At 44.7% G+C, this 17,974-nt stretch overlaps 1 protein-coding gene across 1 annotated transcript in view; it reads right to left on the bottom strand.

Annotated features, from left to right (window-relative positions):
• CBLB (Cbl proto-oncogene B) overlaps nt 1-17,974 on the bottom strand; it is a 138,348-nt gene that overhangs the window by 42,408 nt on the left and 77,966 nt on the right. Inside the window, exons 7-9 of the mRNA XM_054973564.1 lie at nt 15,097-15,234; nt 13,356-13,443; nt 11,955-12,086 (exon numbers count right to left, since the gene is read on the bottom strand). Of these exons, the coding sequence (XP_054829539.1) occupies nt 11,955-12,086; nt 13,356-13,443; nt 15,097-15,234 (358 nt within the window). The remainder of the gene's footprint in view (nt 1-11,954; nt 12,087-13,355; nt 13,444-15,096; nt 15,235-17,974) is intronic.

Genomic DNA, 17,974 nt, shown 5'->3' with positions numbered 1-17,974 from the left:
GAAAAGGCTCTGGCCCTGGTCAATGCCAGGCGGGCCTCCCTGGGGCCAGGGACCTTTAGCAGATGTTTCTCACTGGAACAAAGAGTCCTCTGAGGTTCATATGGGGAGAGGTGGTCTCGCAGATACGCAGGTCCCAGTCTGCATAGGGCTTTATAGGTTAGTACCAAAACCTTGAACCTGATTCGGTACTCCTCCGGTAGCCAGTGCAGCTGACACAGTGCTGGTGTTATATGCTCATGCATCGGCAGTCCTGTGATAACATGCACCACCGCATTCTGCACCAGCTGTAACCGCTGGATCAGGTTCAGGGGGAGCCCTGCGTAGAACGTGTTACAGTAGTCTAACCTAGAGGTGACCGTTGCCTGGACCACTGTAGTCATGTCGTGGGACGAGAGATAAGGGGCGAGCTGCCTGGCCTATCAAAGATAGAAAAATGAGGACCTGGCAACCGTAGTGATCTAGGCCTCCATTGTCAAGGAGGCATCCAAGATCACCCCCAGGCTCCTGACTCTCGGAGCCGGCGTAAGCACCGCCCCATTGAGTGCAGGGAGTCAGGGTCCCGAATCCACGTTTCCGTGGCTCAAGTACAGGATCTCCGTCTTCGCAGGGTTTAGCTTCAGCTGACTTTGTCTCAACCATCCAGCCACGGCTTCAAAAGCATGCTCTAGGACATCTGGAGCAGATCCACGCCGGCTGCCCATCAACAGATATAGCTGGGTGTCATCTGCACATTGGTGGTCCCAAGCCCAAAACTCCGCACCAACTGGGCGGGGGGCACATATAGATGTTAAATAGTAATGGGGAAAGTATCACCCCCTGTGGCACACCACATACTAGTGGCCGACAGGATGATAACTTATCCCCTAGTGCCACCCTCTGTCTCCAACCGTGAAGAGACAAGTCACTGTAGTGCCGTCCCCTGAATTCCCACATCGGCAAGGCAGTGGGTCAGAAGATCATAATCGACCATATCGAATGCCGCTGAAAGGTCTAATAAAATCAGTAGCGCCGATCCACCTCAGTCCAGGTGCCTGCGAAGATCATCTGTGAGGGCGACCAGCAATGTCTCCACCTCATGCCCTGGGCGAAAACCAGACTGGAAGGGATCTAGGGCCGAAATTCTGCAGTTGTTTCTCCGCCACCCACTCAATCACCTTTCCCAAAAACAGGAGGTTCGAGACCAGGTGGTAACTGAGCAGGTCAGCTGGATCCAATGATGGTTTATTTAAAAGGGGCCTCACCACAGCCTCCTTAAGTGCTCTGGGAAAAAACCCCAGAGCTCAGGGACAAGTTGACAATGGCCTCCAAGGAATCCTGTAATCCGTCAGCACTGACTTTCACCAGCCATGACAGACATGGGTCCAGGAAGCATGTAGTAGGCCTCATCCCTGCAGAATCCTGTCCACCTCTTCCCTGGAAAGGGGGCTGAAGTGAACAAATATAACTCCTGAAGACGGCCAAGGGGCCTCCAGTTCACATGTCAATCTTGTATGATTTTCCATAACAACAAAGGGAAAGTCAAACAAAATAAACATGTCAGAGTCTAAACAAAGCAAACTAAATAGTTGAGATATAAAACTGGATTGCCTTGCATGATATCACTTTGCCTTCTAGGCTTGCTGTTCTATGTATATCTGACTACTGTATATCTGAACTTACATCGTCATTGATATTTCACATTAATGAGAATCTTCTCTGTTTGGTAAAATTCCAGGAAATTAGGCCAAGGTTTTCATATCAATGGACTTCCATTAACATCTCTAAGCAATCAGAGGCATAGAATCTAATAGCTTTCAAAAGGGCATACTTGTTTACCTTGCAGATGTACATCATTGGGACTGCATTACTAAAACTGTTAAAGGAATATCAGAATTTACCTCCCAATCTGCATTATGATTTTTAACCAACTTGGTTTGAACAGAACCCAAACAAAGACAAACTGAATGCATGCATAATTTCACACATACGGCAAATAATTCCCATTTCAATATATCTCAGATAAGACACAGTTCTATTATGAAACAGAATGCAGAGGGATGCTTTTAGTGGAGAATTTGGGGTACTCTTTCAATTTTAAAGGCAAAAAGGAATCATCCATGCAACCATGCATAGCAACACAGGCTGATAAAGAGAAATGTCTTTTTAAAGATGAAGTTAACATATGACAACTGTGTTGTGTCATTATTCAAAATCAGCTCCTACCCACACTTCAGAGTAAAGCTGTATGAAGAGTGTTACTGCCCACTATTCCATAACTGAAAGGCCAGTTCCGTATTCTGGGGTGTCCTCAACATGATTCCCTCAGAGTCCTCCATTTCCTTGCTCGCCATTATTAACTTGCTTAGAGAACTGTCAGCTGAGCAATCAATTCTTCTCATTTGGTCATTTAAATTGTAGTGTATCTGTTTCTATAGAGCATACAGAGCCATTTTTTTAAAAAATCTATTTCAATTTTATAAATCTCTTAAGTTTTAAAGTATATACAGTGATGTATCTCATAACCAGCTAGACAATGTCAACTACAAGAAGGAACCTGACTCATTTGTGAGAACTGTGTAACAACAGAAGGAAGTGAATGGACCAAAACATTTATAATTTGATGGGTCAGTAGCCAGCCAAATGTGTGGCTGTCATAAATTCTCCCTTTGGTGGAAATTTTCATATCTGATTTCACATTGTGTTTGGTATGCTATCCTAAATGGATTTACACCCTTCTAAGCGCACTGACAAACAGACTTAGAAAAGTGTATATTTGTTTAGCACTGCAGCGTGAATTGCTCTGAATGCCAGGTCAAAGACAGAAACAACTTCATCACTCTTTCCTCATGTTAGGGCAGTCACTAAACAAATAAAGATATGATTGCTACTTGCAACTTTATGAAGCTATTTGTGGGCCCCTGCTACATTTTAAAATGCACCTGATTCTGTGAAAGTTCAAAAAAGAAAGATGTAAAACATAGTAAAATGTATTTCAACGTGCATACATACATAAAAAACTACCACCCAAAATCACACACTAGTATGTATGTATATATGAATGATTCTTCTAAAAAAGGAACTACTCAAATCTTTCTAATTAATCACACAATAATACAAAATGTTCAGAACAAATTGACCTTCAGAATAAAGTATCTAGAATAATGAATTTTGTATTCACTACAGATTTGAAGTAGCTTATTTTGTTTAACAACACAGATGTTTCTTTATGAGAAAAAGGGCACTTGCAATCTCTCCTTAGGCATGTCTAATGAGCCATTATGGCAGCAATTAAACAGCAACCACTGGCAAGTCTGTATCAACTGACACTGCTACAGAATGATCCCTTCATCAATTCATTAATTATACAGAAGTTAAGTTTGCAATGAAGTTTGATTAAACAGGAAATGGCTGCTAACGAAAGAAAAGCCCAGCGTTCAGCACTTCATTACAGAAAGCTCTCAGGCAAAAATACACAGGAACAAGTCAGTCACTGGCCAAAGACACACTTCCAAATGCAGGCTCAACCCAGAGAAAGATCAACAGAACCAAACTGAAGCAAGGGAATCCCCCCACCCCGAACCCAAGTACTGCTTGAACCCAGCCACTTGTTTCCTATGGTGGGAAAATTTCCAAGCTGGTTCTCAGGCAGAAACAAACAGGGGCAAGGCAGTTCCAAATGCAAGCTCAACTAAGAGAGAACTCAACAAAACCAAACTGAAGCAAGGGAATGGAATCTCCCTAGAACCAAAGTGAAGCAAGGGGAGCAACATCAAACCAGAGAACCATGTCAAACTAGTGAATTCCACCCAAATCAAACTGAAGCAAGGGACACTTTTGCAAGCCCAACAGAACCAGTGTCACTCACAGAAGCCAGGGCCAATGAGGGAACAGAACCAAGTAAGTACCCAGACCATAAGAAGCTATAAAAGCCGGATTACACACACCTAGATACAGTAACAACTACCTGCTGTGATACAGGATAGGTCAACATCTGAGCTTGTATCTTGCCACTTGTTTTTATAGCTACTGCCTAGAGACAACATAGGCTGTAATCTCTCACTGTTAAGGAAGGAGGGGACATTTTATCTAACAGATAAATTCTGTTAATTCTGTGAGAATTAAGCTTTTTGCGTTTTTCCCACTTAACTGCTTATAATACAAATAGTTTGGGGACCCTAGCCTAGTGCTGGACTCTCTGTGACATGTACTGCTTTTCAACAGCTGCAGCTCATATACCAGCTCTGGCTGTTCCTTGAAAACCGTGGTCTGGCCTCAGTAACCCATACTCTGTTCACAGCCAAATTAGATTACAGCAATGTGCTCTACATGAGTCTTCATTTAAAAATGGTCCAAAAATTAGTTTATCCAAAACATGCCAGCCAGGGCACTGTTGAGCAGAGGTGGTCACGAACAGCAATACGAACAAAAAAAAACCATGAACAGCCCAATCTGCTGTTCGCAAGCAAGCTGTTCATGAGGCCCCGTTCCCAGCGAACATGTGTTCGTTCCAAGCCCTCTTCGTGGTATTCGTCAGCTGTTCGTAAAGCCAGACAGTCTGGCTCCTTTCAATCAATTCCCCTGGCAACATAGACATGGACTGTCTGAACTCCTTCTGGCTTGTAACTCCTCAAAGTAGTTTCCAGCACACAGTCCAGTTTTTGCCACTGTGAAGAGAAAGTGACATTAAAGGGGGAGACCCATGGATCAGGCCGTTCCCGGGGTGCAATCTCTCTGAAACTTGGGGGGGGGTGTCTTCAGAGGACAGTGAAGACTATGTCCCCTGCAAATTTGGTGGGTATTGGACACTGGGAAGGTCAGTTTGTAACCCCTCAAAGTAGCTTCCAGCAGACAGTCCAGTTTTTGCCACTGTGAAGAGAAAGTGACATTAAAGGGGGAGACCCATGGATCATGCCTTTCCCGGCTCAAGTTCATCTAAGTCCCAAGGGGGCCATTCTGGCTCCCACAAACCTCCAACTACAAACACGTTCATGAACATGTCATGTCTGTCAATGTTTGTGAATCCCTGTTTGTGGATGGCAACGAACAACGAACATCGTGTTCAGTTTTTTTCCTGTTTGTGCCCATCTCTACTGTTGAGGCAACATACAGGGATCCCATATCAGCACTGGCTGCTCATTTATTTCAGAGCACAATTCAAAGTGCTGGTTTTTACATTTAAAGTTCTAAATGGCTTGGGGCCTGGGCACTTGAAGGACCATTTCCTCCCATACTGTTCAGCCTGCCAACTAAGATCTTCCTTACAAGCCCTGTTGTGTGCGCTCCCGGGCTTCAAGTGTGAAGTAGGTGGTGACTTTACGTGCTTTTCAGTGGTGGCCCTTGACTGTGGAATGCCCTTCCACTTGAGGCCCGCCTATCACTTACGCTACTTTCTTTTAGATGCCAGGCCCAAACATTTCTGTTTTCTGAGGCTTTTAACTAAGGGGCTGAACTTTTTAACATCATTTTATAGACCATTTTTAGCCTGAGAAATGTTTAAGACCCACTGTTTTTAGCCTGAGAAATGTTTGACCCATTTTAGCCACTTCATGTTTCATGCTTTGCTGTGTTAAATGGTAGGTTTTAATAAAAACAGGTTTCGCTTACCGTAACTGTTGTTCATCTAGGTCTTCCATGCAGGCACACATGGGACTGCGCACGCGCAGGCCTGCCGATATCGGAGATTTTTATAGCTCAAAACCACCAGGGGGCGCTCTCGCCTTCCATCGCGCATGCGCAGCCATCTTCCCGCCTAAATGGACTATAGAAGGCGGAGCGCCCCACACATACCCTCAGTTCCCCTTTCGCCGCCGTATTTCCATCAAATGTCACCATACAGCGGGGAAGGAGGGAGGGCATGTGTGCCTGCACGGAAGACCTAGATGAACAACAGTTACAGTAAGCGAAACCTGTTTTTCATCCATGGTCTTCCTGTGCAGTCCCACATGGGAGATTATAAAGCTTAATATCTGGGTGGAGGTACCACAGTCAAGTCACTCAAAGATAGAATGCAGCACTGCGGTGCCCACTGCAGTCTCCTTTCGGTCTAGGACATCCAGCGCATAATGCTTGATAAAGGTATCCGCTGAAGCCCACGTCGCCGCTCTACAGACGTCATGTAGAGGAACACCTCTCAGCAGAGCTGCAGACGACGCCAAGGACCTAGTGGAATGGACATGCACCTCCAAAGGACAAGGTAAATGGACAGAATCATAACATGTTAAAACTGTTTGAACAACCCATCTCGCAATGGACTAAGATGTCACTTTCTTTCCCCTCTTTTGTCCTGCAAAACAGACCAACAAATTAGAGTCCAAACGAAAAGGCTTGGTACGATCCAAGTAAAATAGAAGAGCCCTGCGCACGTCCAACGAGTGAAGGGCCCTCTCCACATCAGAAGACTGCATCGGGAAAAACACAGGTAAGGCAATGTCCTGAGACAAATGAAACTGAGACACCACTTTAGGTAAAAAGTCAACTTTGGTCCGCAAGACTACCTTGTCTGCATGAAACTTCAAATAGGGGGGTTCTGACGAAAGTGCAGCCAGTTCCCCCACCCGCCTGGCTGAAGTGATCGCTACCAAGAAGGCCACCTTCAAAGAAAGGTAGCGTAAAGGACTGGTAGCCATAGGCTCAAAAGGTTTAGACATCAATCTAGTCAAGACTAGCAGTAAAGACCACTGAGGGACAATAGCCCGAACAGGGGGGTACAAATTATTCAGTCCCCAGAGGAATAATTTCGAAGTGTAGTGGGAGAAAACTGATTTCTTATCTATAGGAGGATGGAACGCCGAAATTGCTGCCAAATATACCTTAACAGAACTATTGGCCAAACCCCCTAATTTAACCTCCCAAAGGAATTCCAGAATCTCAGGCAAGGAGGAACAAAAAGGGTCCAGGTTCCGGCTTTGACACCACCCAGAAAAGCGCTCCCATTTGAACGCATATGACTGTCTCGTAGAAAGGCGTCTAGCATTCAATAAAACATGAGCTACAGCTTCAGAAAACCCCGATTGTGAGTTATCAGCCACGCCGTCAGTTTGAGTCGTTGAATGTCGTGGTGCAAAACCCCTTCCCAGGACAGAAGGTCTGGAACAAGTGGCAACCTGATCGACTGCGTCTGCAATCGAAGGAGAGTGTGAAACCAAGGTTGTCTCGTCCAAAAAGGGGCTATCAGTATGACCGTCGCCCTCTCCCCTTGGATCTTGCTCAGAACCCTGGCCAACAGGGGGAATGGGGGAAATGCATAACACAGAGGACCCGACCACTCGACTTGAAATGCATCCCCATCTGACCCGGGGCCTAGACCCCCCCCCCTGGGACAATAGCGATGGGCCTTTTGATTGTCCAATGTGGCAAAGAGGTCCAGTTCCGGGAAATCCCACATCGAGATCGAAACGAGGTACTTGTCCCGAAGAGACCACTCGTGAACATCCCGGTGTAGTCCGCTCAGCTGATCCACCTGGAGATTCTCCACCCCTGGGATGTGTACCGCTCTCAGCCATACCGAGTTCCGTATGGCCCAAGTCCACAGCTTCATTGCCTCGGTACAAAGAGTCGCCGATGCTGTGCCACCCTGTTTGTTGACATAAAACATTGCAGTCGTGTTGTCCGTCAACACTTGCGCTGATTTGTTTCACACGGTATCTGAAAAGGAGATCAGTGCATTTGAGATAGCCCTGAGCTCAAGGAGATTAATATGTTCCGAGCGTTCGGCCCGTGACCATGTACCGTGAGCATAAGCACCCTCACAGTGAGCTCCCCAACCCAACAGGGAAGCATCAGTGGTTACAGACAATTGAGTTTGGCGATAGCCAAACTCCACTCCCTTAAATAGATTTGCATCCTCAAGCCACCATTCTAACGAGGTCACCACCCGTCTAGGGACTGAAAATCTTTTGTTCTGAGAATCAGAGTTAGGTGAAAAACTGGCATTAAACCACATTTGCAAGGGCCGCATGAACAGCCTGGCGAATGGGACCACAGCCGTAGTAGAGGCTAAACATCCCAAGAGGATCTGGATAAAACGAGCTGACTGTCTAAGGACCATGCCTTTAATCCTGGCCGCCCTGTCTGTGGGCAGGAAGCCAGCATTCTTGATCCCATCCAAGATTACCCCTATAAATTGCACAGACCGTATTGGGGCCAATTATGACTTCTTCTGATTAACAAAAAGACCTAGTTTAAGACATAAGTCTAGAGTCAGGGATACTTGAGTAAACACGTCATCGGCCGAGCTACCGACCAGGAGCCAGTCATCCAGGTACGGAAAGATACGACAGCCCTGTAGCCTCAGATGGGCCACCACTACAGCTATACATTTCGTAAATACCCTAGGGGCAGTAGCCAAACCAAAGGGTAAAACCCGGTACTGATAAATGTTGCCATCATAAGTAAAACGTAAACGTAAGTACTTCTTGTGTTCGGGAAAAATGGAGATATGGAAATAAGCGTCCTTTAGATCAAGGACAGCAAACCAGGAGTGCCGAGGTAAAAGGGTCAGAACCATTTGCAAAGTGACCATTTTGAACTTTCGAACCTTTATCAGTTTATTAAGGGCCCGTAGGTCCAGAATGGGTCTAAGAACACCATCCTTCTTTTCCACCAAAAATAGGTTAGAGTAAAAACCGAAGGGGACAGAATCATGGGGCACCTCTTCAATTGCACCCTTCTGAATCAGGGTTGCCAGTTCAGTTAAGATCTCTGTATGTGGAGGCCCTGAAGAAAAGACAGGGAGACGTAGGTAAGGTAAACTCACTCAATTTTATAACTATACTGAACAATATCAGAAACCCAAACATCGGAACCGATGGACAGCCACTCCCTCCAGTAAGCACTAAGCCTGAACCCAAACATAGGCTCAGGTCCCTGTAATTGTCAGAATTGCTTCTGGGAGTGGGGGGCTTCCTTAGCCTGTTGTTGTTGGGAACCAGGCTTGGAACGGTGACCTTGTCTGTGCCTGGAAAAAGACTGCTGAGGGCTCTGGTAACTCCTCTGAAACTGATACGAATACCCCTGATAAGGCTGGTACCGATATGATCTGCGTCGATGAGAGGACCTGAAGTAAGGTCTCGCAGGATGTTGAGGAGCCTGGTGCAGAATGCCATAGGACCGTGCCGTGAGACTATCTGTTCTCTTTTTCGACAGATATTCATCTGTCTTCTCAGAAAAAAGGAATGTCTCTTCGAAAGGTAAGTCCTCCACTTTATTCCTTGTCTCAGGCGGGAGAGCAGTCGTGCGGAGCCACGCAAATCGTCGCAAAACCACTGAAGAGAGCAAGGAACGTGTGGATGTATCAGACAAACTCCTGCTCGTATTAATCTGATGTCTCGAGAGGCGGGTGGCCTCCTCTTGGATGACACGCAGGAGGGTCCGCTGATCCTCAGGGAGTTTGGGAAGGAAAGCCGCCACTTTCTTCCACAGGAAGAGCTGGTAAGCCGACATCATAGCCACATAGTTGGCCACTTTGATGGCGAAAGCAGCAGAGGTGTACAATTTTCTCCCCAGGGTATCGATTTTCTTACTGTCTTTGTCAGTAGGAGCCGACATGGAACCCTGTTTGCCTCTTGCCTGCATCTCCTCAGTGACCAAGGAGAAAGGAGGCAGATGGATTGCCAAGAAGGGATGGTTCTCATCCTTCGTGCGATAAAGGCCTTCCACTTTCCGGTTAGTGGCGGGGATAGAAGAAGGTTTGACATTGAGCTTCTTCCACAATTCCACAAAACCGTCGATCAGCGGAAAAGCTACGGAAGGCGTGGAACCCGAACAGATATGCTGATAGATCTTATCAGTAAACTTCGACTCCGTAGAAGTCATCTCCAGATCCAGCGCCTTGGCCATTCGCTGAAGCAATTAATTGTAGGCCCTGAAGTCGTCCGTTGGCGAAGGTTCTTCCGCTGGGCCAAGTTCAGCATCAGGTGAATCCGAAGGAGGGGACTCATAAATTCTTGGTCGACTCTGATGGTAGCCAACTTTGGAAAGGCATGGAGTTCCACGAGAGTCATCATACGATCGGATCCGAAAGGAAGGCGAAAGCGATTCCCTCCGATAAGAGCGATCCGATCGGAGCGGGCTATCCTCCAGGTAGTACGAGGCTGCCCGGCCCCCACTGCTGTAGCGCTCCCTCGATCGGGTCCGAGTCGGGTACGGGCTGTATTGATGGTCCGATCCACTCCGGTAGCTACGACCCGATCTAATAGACCCGGATTCATGGGAGGTTGATCGAGGTCATCCCATCGGGGTCGGGGGCTTCTCCGTCGGAACCGGATCTTCCTGCGAAGAGATCGCCAGGGTTGGAGCCGGGGTATCGGGATCCTTACGCCTCTTTTCCGGTGGGTTGGAACCGATCGCACCCGAAGGGGCCGATAATGGGGAGGAGATTAACTGCTCCAGAACCGCCTTGTCCCTTTTAGAAGAATGTTTTCTTTTTTTCTTCTTTTTGTCAAGGTCGGACGGAGCAGATGGTTCTCCAGTTGTCTCCGAAGCGGCCGCACCCTGAGACGGTGGAGGCGTCGGTCTCGACACCGAGGGTGTCCGACTCCGAGACGCAGCTCGATCCAAGGCTGGAGCGGCAGATGAAGTCGAAGGTGGTCGGCTCCGAGGGACCTTCGGAACCGATGGTGCTGGTTCCGACGCACTCCGAACCGAGGAGGACAAACGATCTCTCGGTCTAGACTCCGAATGACTCGGGGAAGGTAAGGCGCGAGGGGTCCTCGAGCTCACGGTTTCGGCTGGCCGAGGGGTAGATCCGGGCGCAGCAGATGGGGGTGCCTTCGCCGGAGGATCCACAACCGACATAGCACGTTGCCAAAGCGAAGCGTGCAAACGGTCCGCCCTCTCCGCCCTGGCCTTTGAAGTAAAGGCACGGCAATGTTTGCAGGCCTGGGTATTATGAGTTTCCCCGAGGCAATAAAGGCAGTTTGAATGGCCGTCTGACCTGGTCATCTTTCGATTGCAGGAGACGCACCGTTTGAAAAGAGCAGTATCCGACATCGCGAATGAGTAGAAGAGCCAAAAACCTCATCTATCGGTGGCGAAAAGGAAACTGAGGGTATGTGTGTAGCGCTCCGCCTTCTATAGTCCATTTAGGCGGGAAGATGGCTGCGCATGCGCGATGGAAGGCGAGAGCGCCCCTTGTTGGTTTTGAGCTATAAAAATCTCCGATATCGGCAGGCCTGCGCGTGCGCAGTCCCATGTGGGACTGCACAGGAAGACCATGGATGAACTTTTACGATGTGTAATGTTTTTATTATGTTTTATTTTGTAAGCCAACTTGGGCAGGTTTCCTGGAGAGGCAGCACTGAAATTTTCCAAATAAATAAATAGTCTGTAAACTTGTGTTGAAGTGAAATATTCAATAATGAGATATTAAAAATCCTTAGACAAAATAATTAACCAAGTTTTTCCTCTTCCTCCTCATACGGTTGGCAAGGGGAAGAAGAATATAATAAAAAGTTGACTGAAGGGGAAAGCTTCCTTCTCTTATCCTCTCCTGGTCAGGGCCTTTATTGCAGCTGATGAGCAGCCTTCTTTCCCACAAGTTCCTAAAAGACAGAATGTTCTCTCTCCCTCACATACACACACTCTTCTACATTTTAATTTTTAAACAGTCTTTCTTGAAGCAATTATGCCTCTTTTATGCAAACCCCACTTCTTCAGATACCAAGCATGCCTCGATTTGCACCACAGAGCAATTGTGTTCTGACTATATACACTGTAACAGAAAACAGCTTCTTATTTGATATCCCGTTTGAAGCTACTGGGAACATGATTATAAGGAATTTGGCACTGATCTTGTTATAAAAATTATACTAATACAAAGAGTAGAGATCTCACAACTTTCGAAGTACATTCCTAGATTTTATGACAGAATATCAGAAAAATAAATAATAATTAAAAGAAGGATCATAATAGGTAGTAAAATAATAACTGATTAACTGTGTTTGACAGGGTGAAAAACTGTAAAACAGACCACCTACTTGCCATGCTGTAAGGCAGGATGTGCACATCAGATGCCCACAAGGTTCAATCTTCACATCTTTGTCATTCTCTGCACAAATTTTACAAAGCTGGAATGTAGAACCCATTTCGCAATATAATTCATACTGTTCCTGAAAGAAGAAAATGCAATATATGACTCCACAGGATAACTAGTTAATATGGAATGTGTTCAGAATACTTGAATTGCTATTCTAAGCAATACTCTGTACTATTAAGAAAATAATTTGAATCGAATGTTATTATAAAACATTTATGTGATCAAAATCTAATCCGTGCATGTGACATTTTCTTCCAGAACTACAAAATACATACTTGCATGAGCCATTACGCAAGCAATGTAAGTATTAGCATTTATACAAGTTCACCATATGCATTAAAAATCCCATGTACAGAACCTCTCTCATCAGCATTCTAAACATTTTGCATTTTTATCATTTAAATTAAGCTGCTGATTTTAAAAATACATCCTGGGAGACAGCAGGAGGAAAAAAGAGAATGTACTTGGAATAAAGATTGCTTCTGAAATCTACTGATGAACGTAAATTTTCTTATGAGTTGTAACGTGAGTCTGATTGCCACCAACAAAAAACACTTGGTAGCATTTTCTGTATAGACTCCTGGTTCCTTTTTTTTCATTCCTAGATTCTGGAACAACTACACTTTTCTCACATAACTCATCTCTCATAGAAGCCTCTATAGCTGTTAACAGCAATGAGAAAAGATATTTCATCTGAGTATTTTTAACAAAACTTTACTGATTGTTACTGGTCAACATGTCAGAATAATCGTTCAAAATAGATAAGATCCAAAAAGAAAGGGAGAAAGACATACTGAGGATAATAGCATTCACTTACATCTGTATTCTAAATGAGTCACCATGTATTCTAAATGAGTCACCATGGTGCTGCATTTGGTTTTGGGAGACCCAGGTTCAAATCCCTGCTCTGCAATGGAAGCCTGCTGAGTGATCTTTAAGAACATAAGATCGCTGTTGGATCAGACCATTCATCCATCTAGTCCAGCATCCTGTTTCACACAGGGCCAACCAGTTACTCTGGAGGGCCAACAGCAGGGCACAGAGGCCGAGGTTGAAGTTGTCTCCTGGTTTAATGCCTCTGAATGTGGAGGTTCTGCTTAGTCACCATCTCCAGTAGCCACGTATTCTCCATGAATCTGTCTAATCCCCTTTTAAAGCTGTCTATGCCTGTGGCCAGTTACTGTCTTAGCCTAACCTACCTTTCAACCTAACCTGGAAGAGAGAAAGATGATGTAAAAACCACTCTGAAAACAAATACATGGGTAGTAGAAAGTGATAGAATGAGAATGGGATTTAAATTCCATGATTTGCAGTCAAAAAGAAATGGTAATATACAGTATACCTGGGTAACTTTTATGTGATCATGAGGTGTGGGTTCACACAGTCCTGTCAGATCAGGATTATAACTTCGTCCATCCGGGTACAGATAGCTAGATCACAAATAAATAATGTTTTCAATTTTAGTTTATGTATCTTAAGGTCAAAGTCAATAGATAAATTTCAGTGTACACAGCAGTGTTGACAGTACAGAAGCTCAATGTGCTAATACCTTTTGGAAGCAAACACGGTATGTGACTAAATCAAATCAAGATGTCTGCACAGCCGCTGGACAACACAAACTGTGTGACATAATAGTGCTCAAAACTATCATCATCAAGCAATCAGATATTCACATTTTAAAGGAGGGATTTTCAGATGATGTCAAAGTGAGATGGCTCTCCTCTATCCTCAAAATCAAGCCCTCTTTGTTCACTAAATTATGTCAAATTCCAGCTCTTCTCAAGGGACATCACTTCATTGAAAGACCAATATGTAAACTGTTTTTTCCATAAGTACTACTGAAATGCATTTTGACTTTGCATTTAGCTTTGTATTTTACCATCTAACCCATTTAAGCTCTGTTTCTGCTCATCTGCTCATCCTGCTCTTAAAGTAATGATGGAAGTGAATTTAATGAACTAGAATTAGAGATACCACATAAAGTCACATTCCCAGGGCTAGGAAATACATTTGTAATTCTCACCTTTATAAGTGAACATTAAAGCCTGAATGCCTCTCTCTCTTGATAATTCAAGCTCCCAGCCCCCTTCCTCCCTCTATATTCACAATGAGACTACTACTATAAACTCAGTAGAGCAAAGAAAAGTAGAAACAGAAACAAGATAAAGATTGGGGTTAATCAGAGACCAAAGGGAGGTTCCTGGAATTATGCATTAGAAAACTGATGTGATTTTTTATAGTTCTCCACTGCTCCTCATAATTACAGACACAAATGAAGTTCATACTATTTTGGCTTGGAGAACAAGCTCCAGCGCCTCAGAAAGCCTACCGACAAAATGAGACAAGACTTACAGCTGACAAATTCCTCTCTGATTCAGATAATAAATCCTAATCAAATAAGATTCCCCCTCTTCCACAACATCTAACTTATATGTTCCATTGATGTGCAGGAATGAGGTAGAATGAAACCAGGAAAAATATAGGCGACATCTCCCTTCATTTTTTTCTTCCCCCTCTCAACACCTTCCCAGAATGCATGGGGGCAAAAGAGAAAAGAAAAAAAGAAGATAACTACCACTATTTATCCATCTTATCTCACCTCGCCACTGCTCCTCATCAACAAGGTAGGTAATTGGGGGAGGGATGGTAGAAAAGAGGAATTGCCTAGAACTCCATGACACTCCTGATGACATCACTGAGTATACCATCTGTTGAAAACTGAGTGCATGGATTTCCGCTCTAATAAAACAAGCTTTTCGATGACCTTCAATGAGCCCACAACTCTCCTCATAATCTGCCTGGTTCTTCTGATATGATCAGTGAATGAATATTTACTGGTAGCTAATGAGGAAAGCTGCACTGATTTTCGTTTGGCCAATTTTAGACACTGGAAAAAGCATGCCCATGGTTTTCACATTGTAATTATTTAAAGTTCCACTAACAACAACTGAAATAGCCATTTCACTGCAGATCTACTCTTAGACAGGCATATTGCTAAGATGTAGATAAAGATGATGAAACACCACTGTTAGACACAGCCATTGTAATGAATGTGTGAAAGTCAGGTATGTATTTATACTTACAACCCTTCCCGGCTGCCATCAATCAAAGCTTGGAATAAAGGCTTATTGTGAGGTATGGTTTGTAAAATATTTCCATCACCAGTGACATATCCAATGGCCCATTGTCCCAGTCGTGTGCAACTTAATCTGAAAATGTAGCTGTTTGACAGAAATGAGTTGAAAGGCACTTGGTTAAGACAGAAAAGACAATCCTAATACAGAGATATGCAAATGGCTAGGATCCTAAGATTTTCTGCCACTACAAGAGTACCACTGGAAGAAAAAAAAATTTCGATCACTTTTCAAATCCTTATGCCAACATTGTTTTTATGGTTCTCTTAAATGAATATTGCAGCAGCATTTCAGTAGGCTACAGGAAGGGGACACAAGAATGTTATCTTCTATGAGTAGAATGCCACTCATGTATTGTTGGATCCAAATCACTGATTTTTTTTTCTACATACAGAAGAAATCTATAGTTACCTGTACATGTTTTCTGGGGTAAATAAACACTTGTGGAACTATTATTCCTTGTATGTATAATGAAGATGATAAATCTGATTGTCTTCTACTAATTATTGTTCAAATATTTACTACAAATGTTTAAGAATTTATATATATATATATATATATATATATATATATATATATGCAGTAAAACTAATGTCATGCAAGAAAAGCCAGATCAGTCGAGGGAAAGATCTGGCTCATCTCAACTACTGGACTCAGGAACCACTTGAAGGAACACCACCAGGCGGTCCTTCTTTCTTCAGGGTGAAAGAGAGGTCGGTGCCAGGATTTTCTCCATGCCAAGGTTTTCAATGAGCTGTACATGGAGGAGAACATCTCTGTTGCCACAAAGAGGCAATTAATATAGTGGGTGGGAAAGGATGTCACCACAGGATGCATGGTGAAAAATGGAAGCAAAAACATCTGGGCAGTGGCAGCACAAGTGGGTTTAAAGCACATTTACTGTGGGGCCCACAAAATTCACCACATGGTGAAGGATGCACCGTGTCTTGGTCTGAATTCTGAGGTTCCCAAACTGGACGCTGAGACTCATTCGTTCCAGTGTCTCATCATTAGATGCTGGCACAAGTCACTTCTTGAGCAACATGAAGGCTACCGATCTACTGCACCAGAAGCAGGTCTTGGCAGACATGCCAGAACATCACCTGATCAGCAAGTACTCATTCGAACTCCACCCATGCCTTGCTGTAGCATTTGATGGTGCAGCAGGCCACCCTCACAATGTGGCTCTCAGAGAGTGATACTGGGAGAGGAGAGAGTCAGTTCAGCAAAGAGAACTGGCTGACCATCTCCCAGACAGTGGAAGTCCTAAAACCCTTTAAGGACTTCACCATCACAGTTTCATCTGACATCCCTGGGTCTGGTGACTCCTTTGATCCAAATGCTTCAGATGAAGATGGCCACCTTTCTGGGACAGGCACAGGATGTGCAGACTTTGTTTTAGCAGTACACGTGCTTGTGAGAAAGCTGCAAGAGGGCATCAAGTCCCACACCTGCAACCTCTGAGAAGGAATTGAACATGTTGGCTACCACATGTGACCTGCACATCAAGGGCAGCATCACTGAGCAGGCTGGGAAGCTCACCAGCTTCAGAGATGAGCTCTCTCAGTGGACAAAGGGTACACAGGCCAGGAAGAGCACTCTGCCAGGAGAAGAGGAGGGAGTGGGAGAACCAGCTCTGCTGGTCCCTGCACGTCTCCTTTTTGTTAAGGTTCCCCCACAGCTACTAGCCAGATGTTCCTGGAAATGGAGATCTTCAGGGATGTCCTTGTCCCCTCTGGGAACGTGAGGCATATGAGCCAGGATTTGGTGGAGACAGTAGTCAGAGACTACCTTACAGAGACCTGCGAGTTGTGTACCATCTGTACTTTGATCTACTGGGCCAAGAAAGAGGTAGTCTGGCCAGACCTCTCTCTCTCTCATGGCTCAGAGGCTCCTCTCATGCCCACCAAGAAGCATGCAGAGTGACATTGTCAGCCCTCATCGCACTTGCCTGCTCCCCTGGAGAGTTGAGCAGTTGGTCTTCTTGAAGGTCAACTTCCCACTCTTTAATTACCCAGCTCTGAACTTTGAAAATGAATGAAGTGAAACCACTTTGTGGCCTGCATCTTCTCTCAGTCTGTCTTGGGGAGGTGATATTGGTTCTACTGGAATTCTCTGGTTTGGCATTGGTTCTGTTGGGCTTTGTCATTTTAGCGTGCGTTGGAACTAGCTTTTGGCCAGTGGTTGCCCCTGTGTATTTGGTCAAGTTTTCTTTGCCCTGGAATGCCTTGTACTTTCCCCCCATAGGAAGCAACGGAGAATGGCTGGGAGTACCTTGTTCAGGGGTCTCCTGAACTGGACCTTTGGTCCAACCTTCTTGAAACTTAGGGGCTCTGTAATGGATAGGAAGAACTAGGTAGGTAGTAGGTTTAATTGTATATGGCCAAAGGCCGTCACAATACAAAGTTAAAAACAGTAAAAATGGAAATCTATCTTACAAGCATAAAATACAGTTATTAAAATAATAAAAATAAAATACAATTAAAATGGGACCTTAATAAATACCAGATAGTTATAAGAAAAGTTAGGTTTCTGAGGAAACAATCTTGGCCCTAATCTTTTTTGCAGCAAAGGCAAACAGGGATACTCTGCCAGTGACAAATGAATCAGTATCAGATAACAAAAAAACGAGTTTGTCAATATCAGAGGTAAAGTTACGCCCCACTAACAAGTTAGCAAGAAATTTAGCTCTAACCTCTGCATACATGGGACAAAATAAGGTGTAATGTATAAGATCCCCAGGAACTGAGGCACCGCATATGCAGAGATGGAGAGCCATTGGGGTCTGATGGTATCTTCCTGTAAGTAAAGCTGTCAGCATTGTTTG

Source organism: Eublepharis macularius, chromosome 3, assembly GCF_028583425.1.
Source record: "Eublepharis macularius isolate TG4126 chromosome 3, MPM_Emac_v1.0, whole genome shotgun sequence".
NCBI classification, from domain to species: domain Eukaryota; kingdom Metazoa; phylum Chordata; class Lepidosauria; order Squamata; family Eublepharidae; genus Eublepharis; species Eublepharis macularius.
Note: the sequence above shows the minus strand (reverse complement) of the source record. Positions and strands in the feature narration are given on the sequence as shown.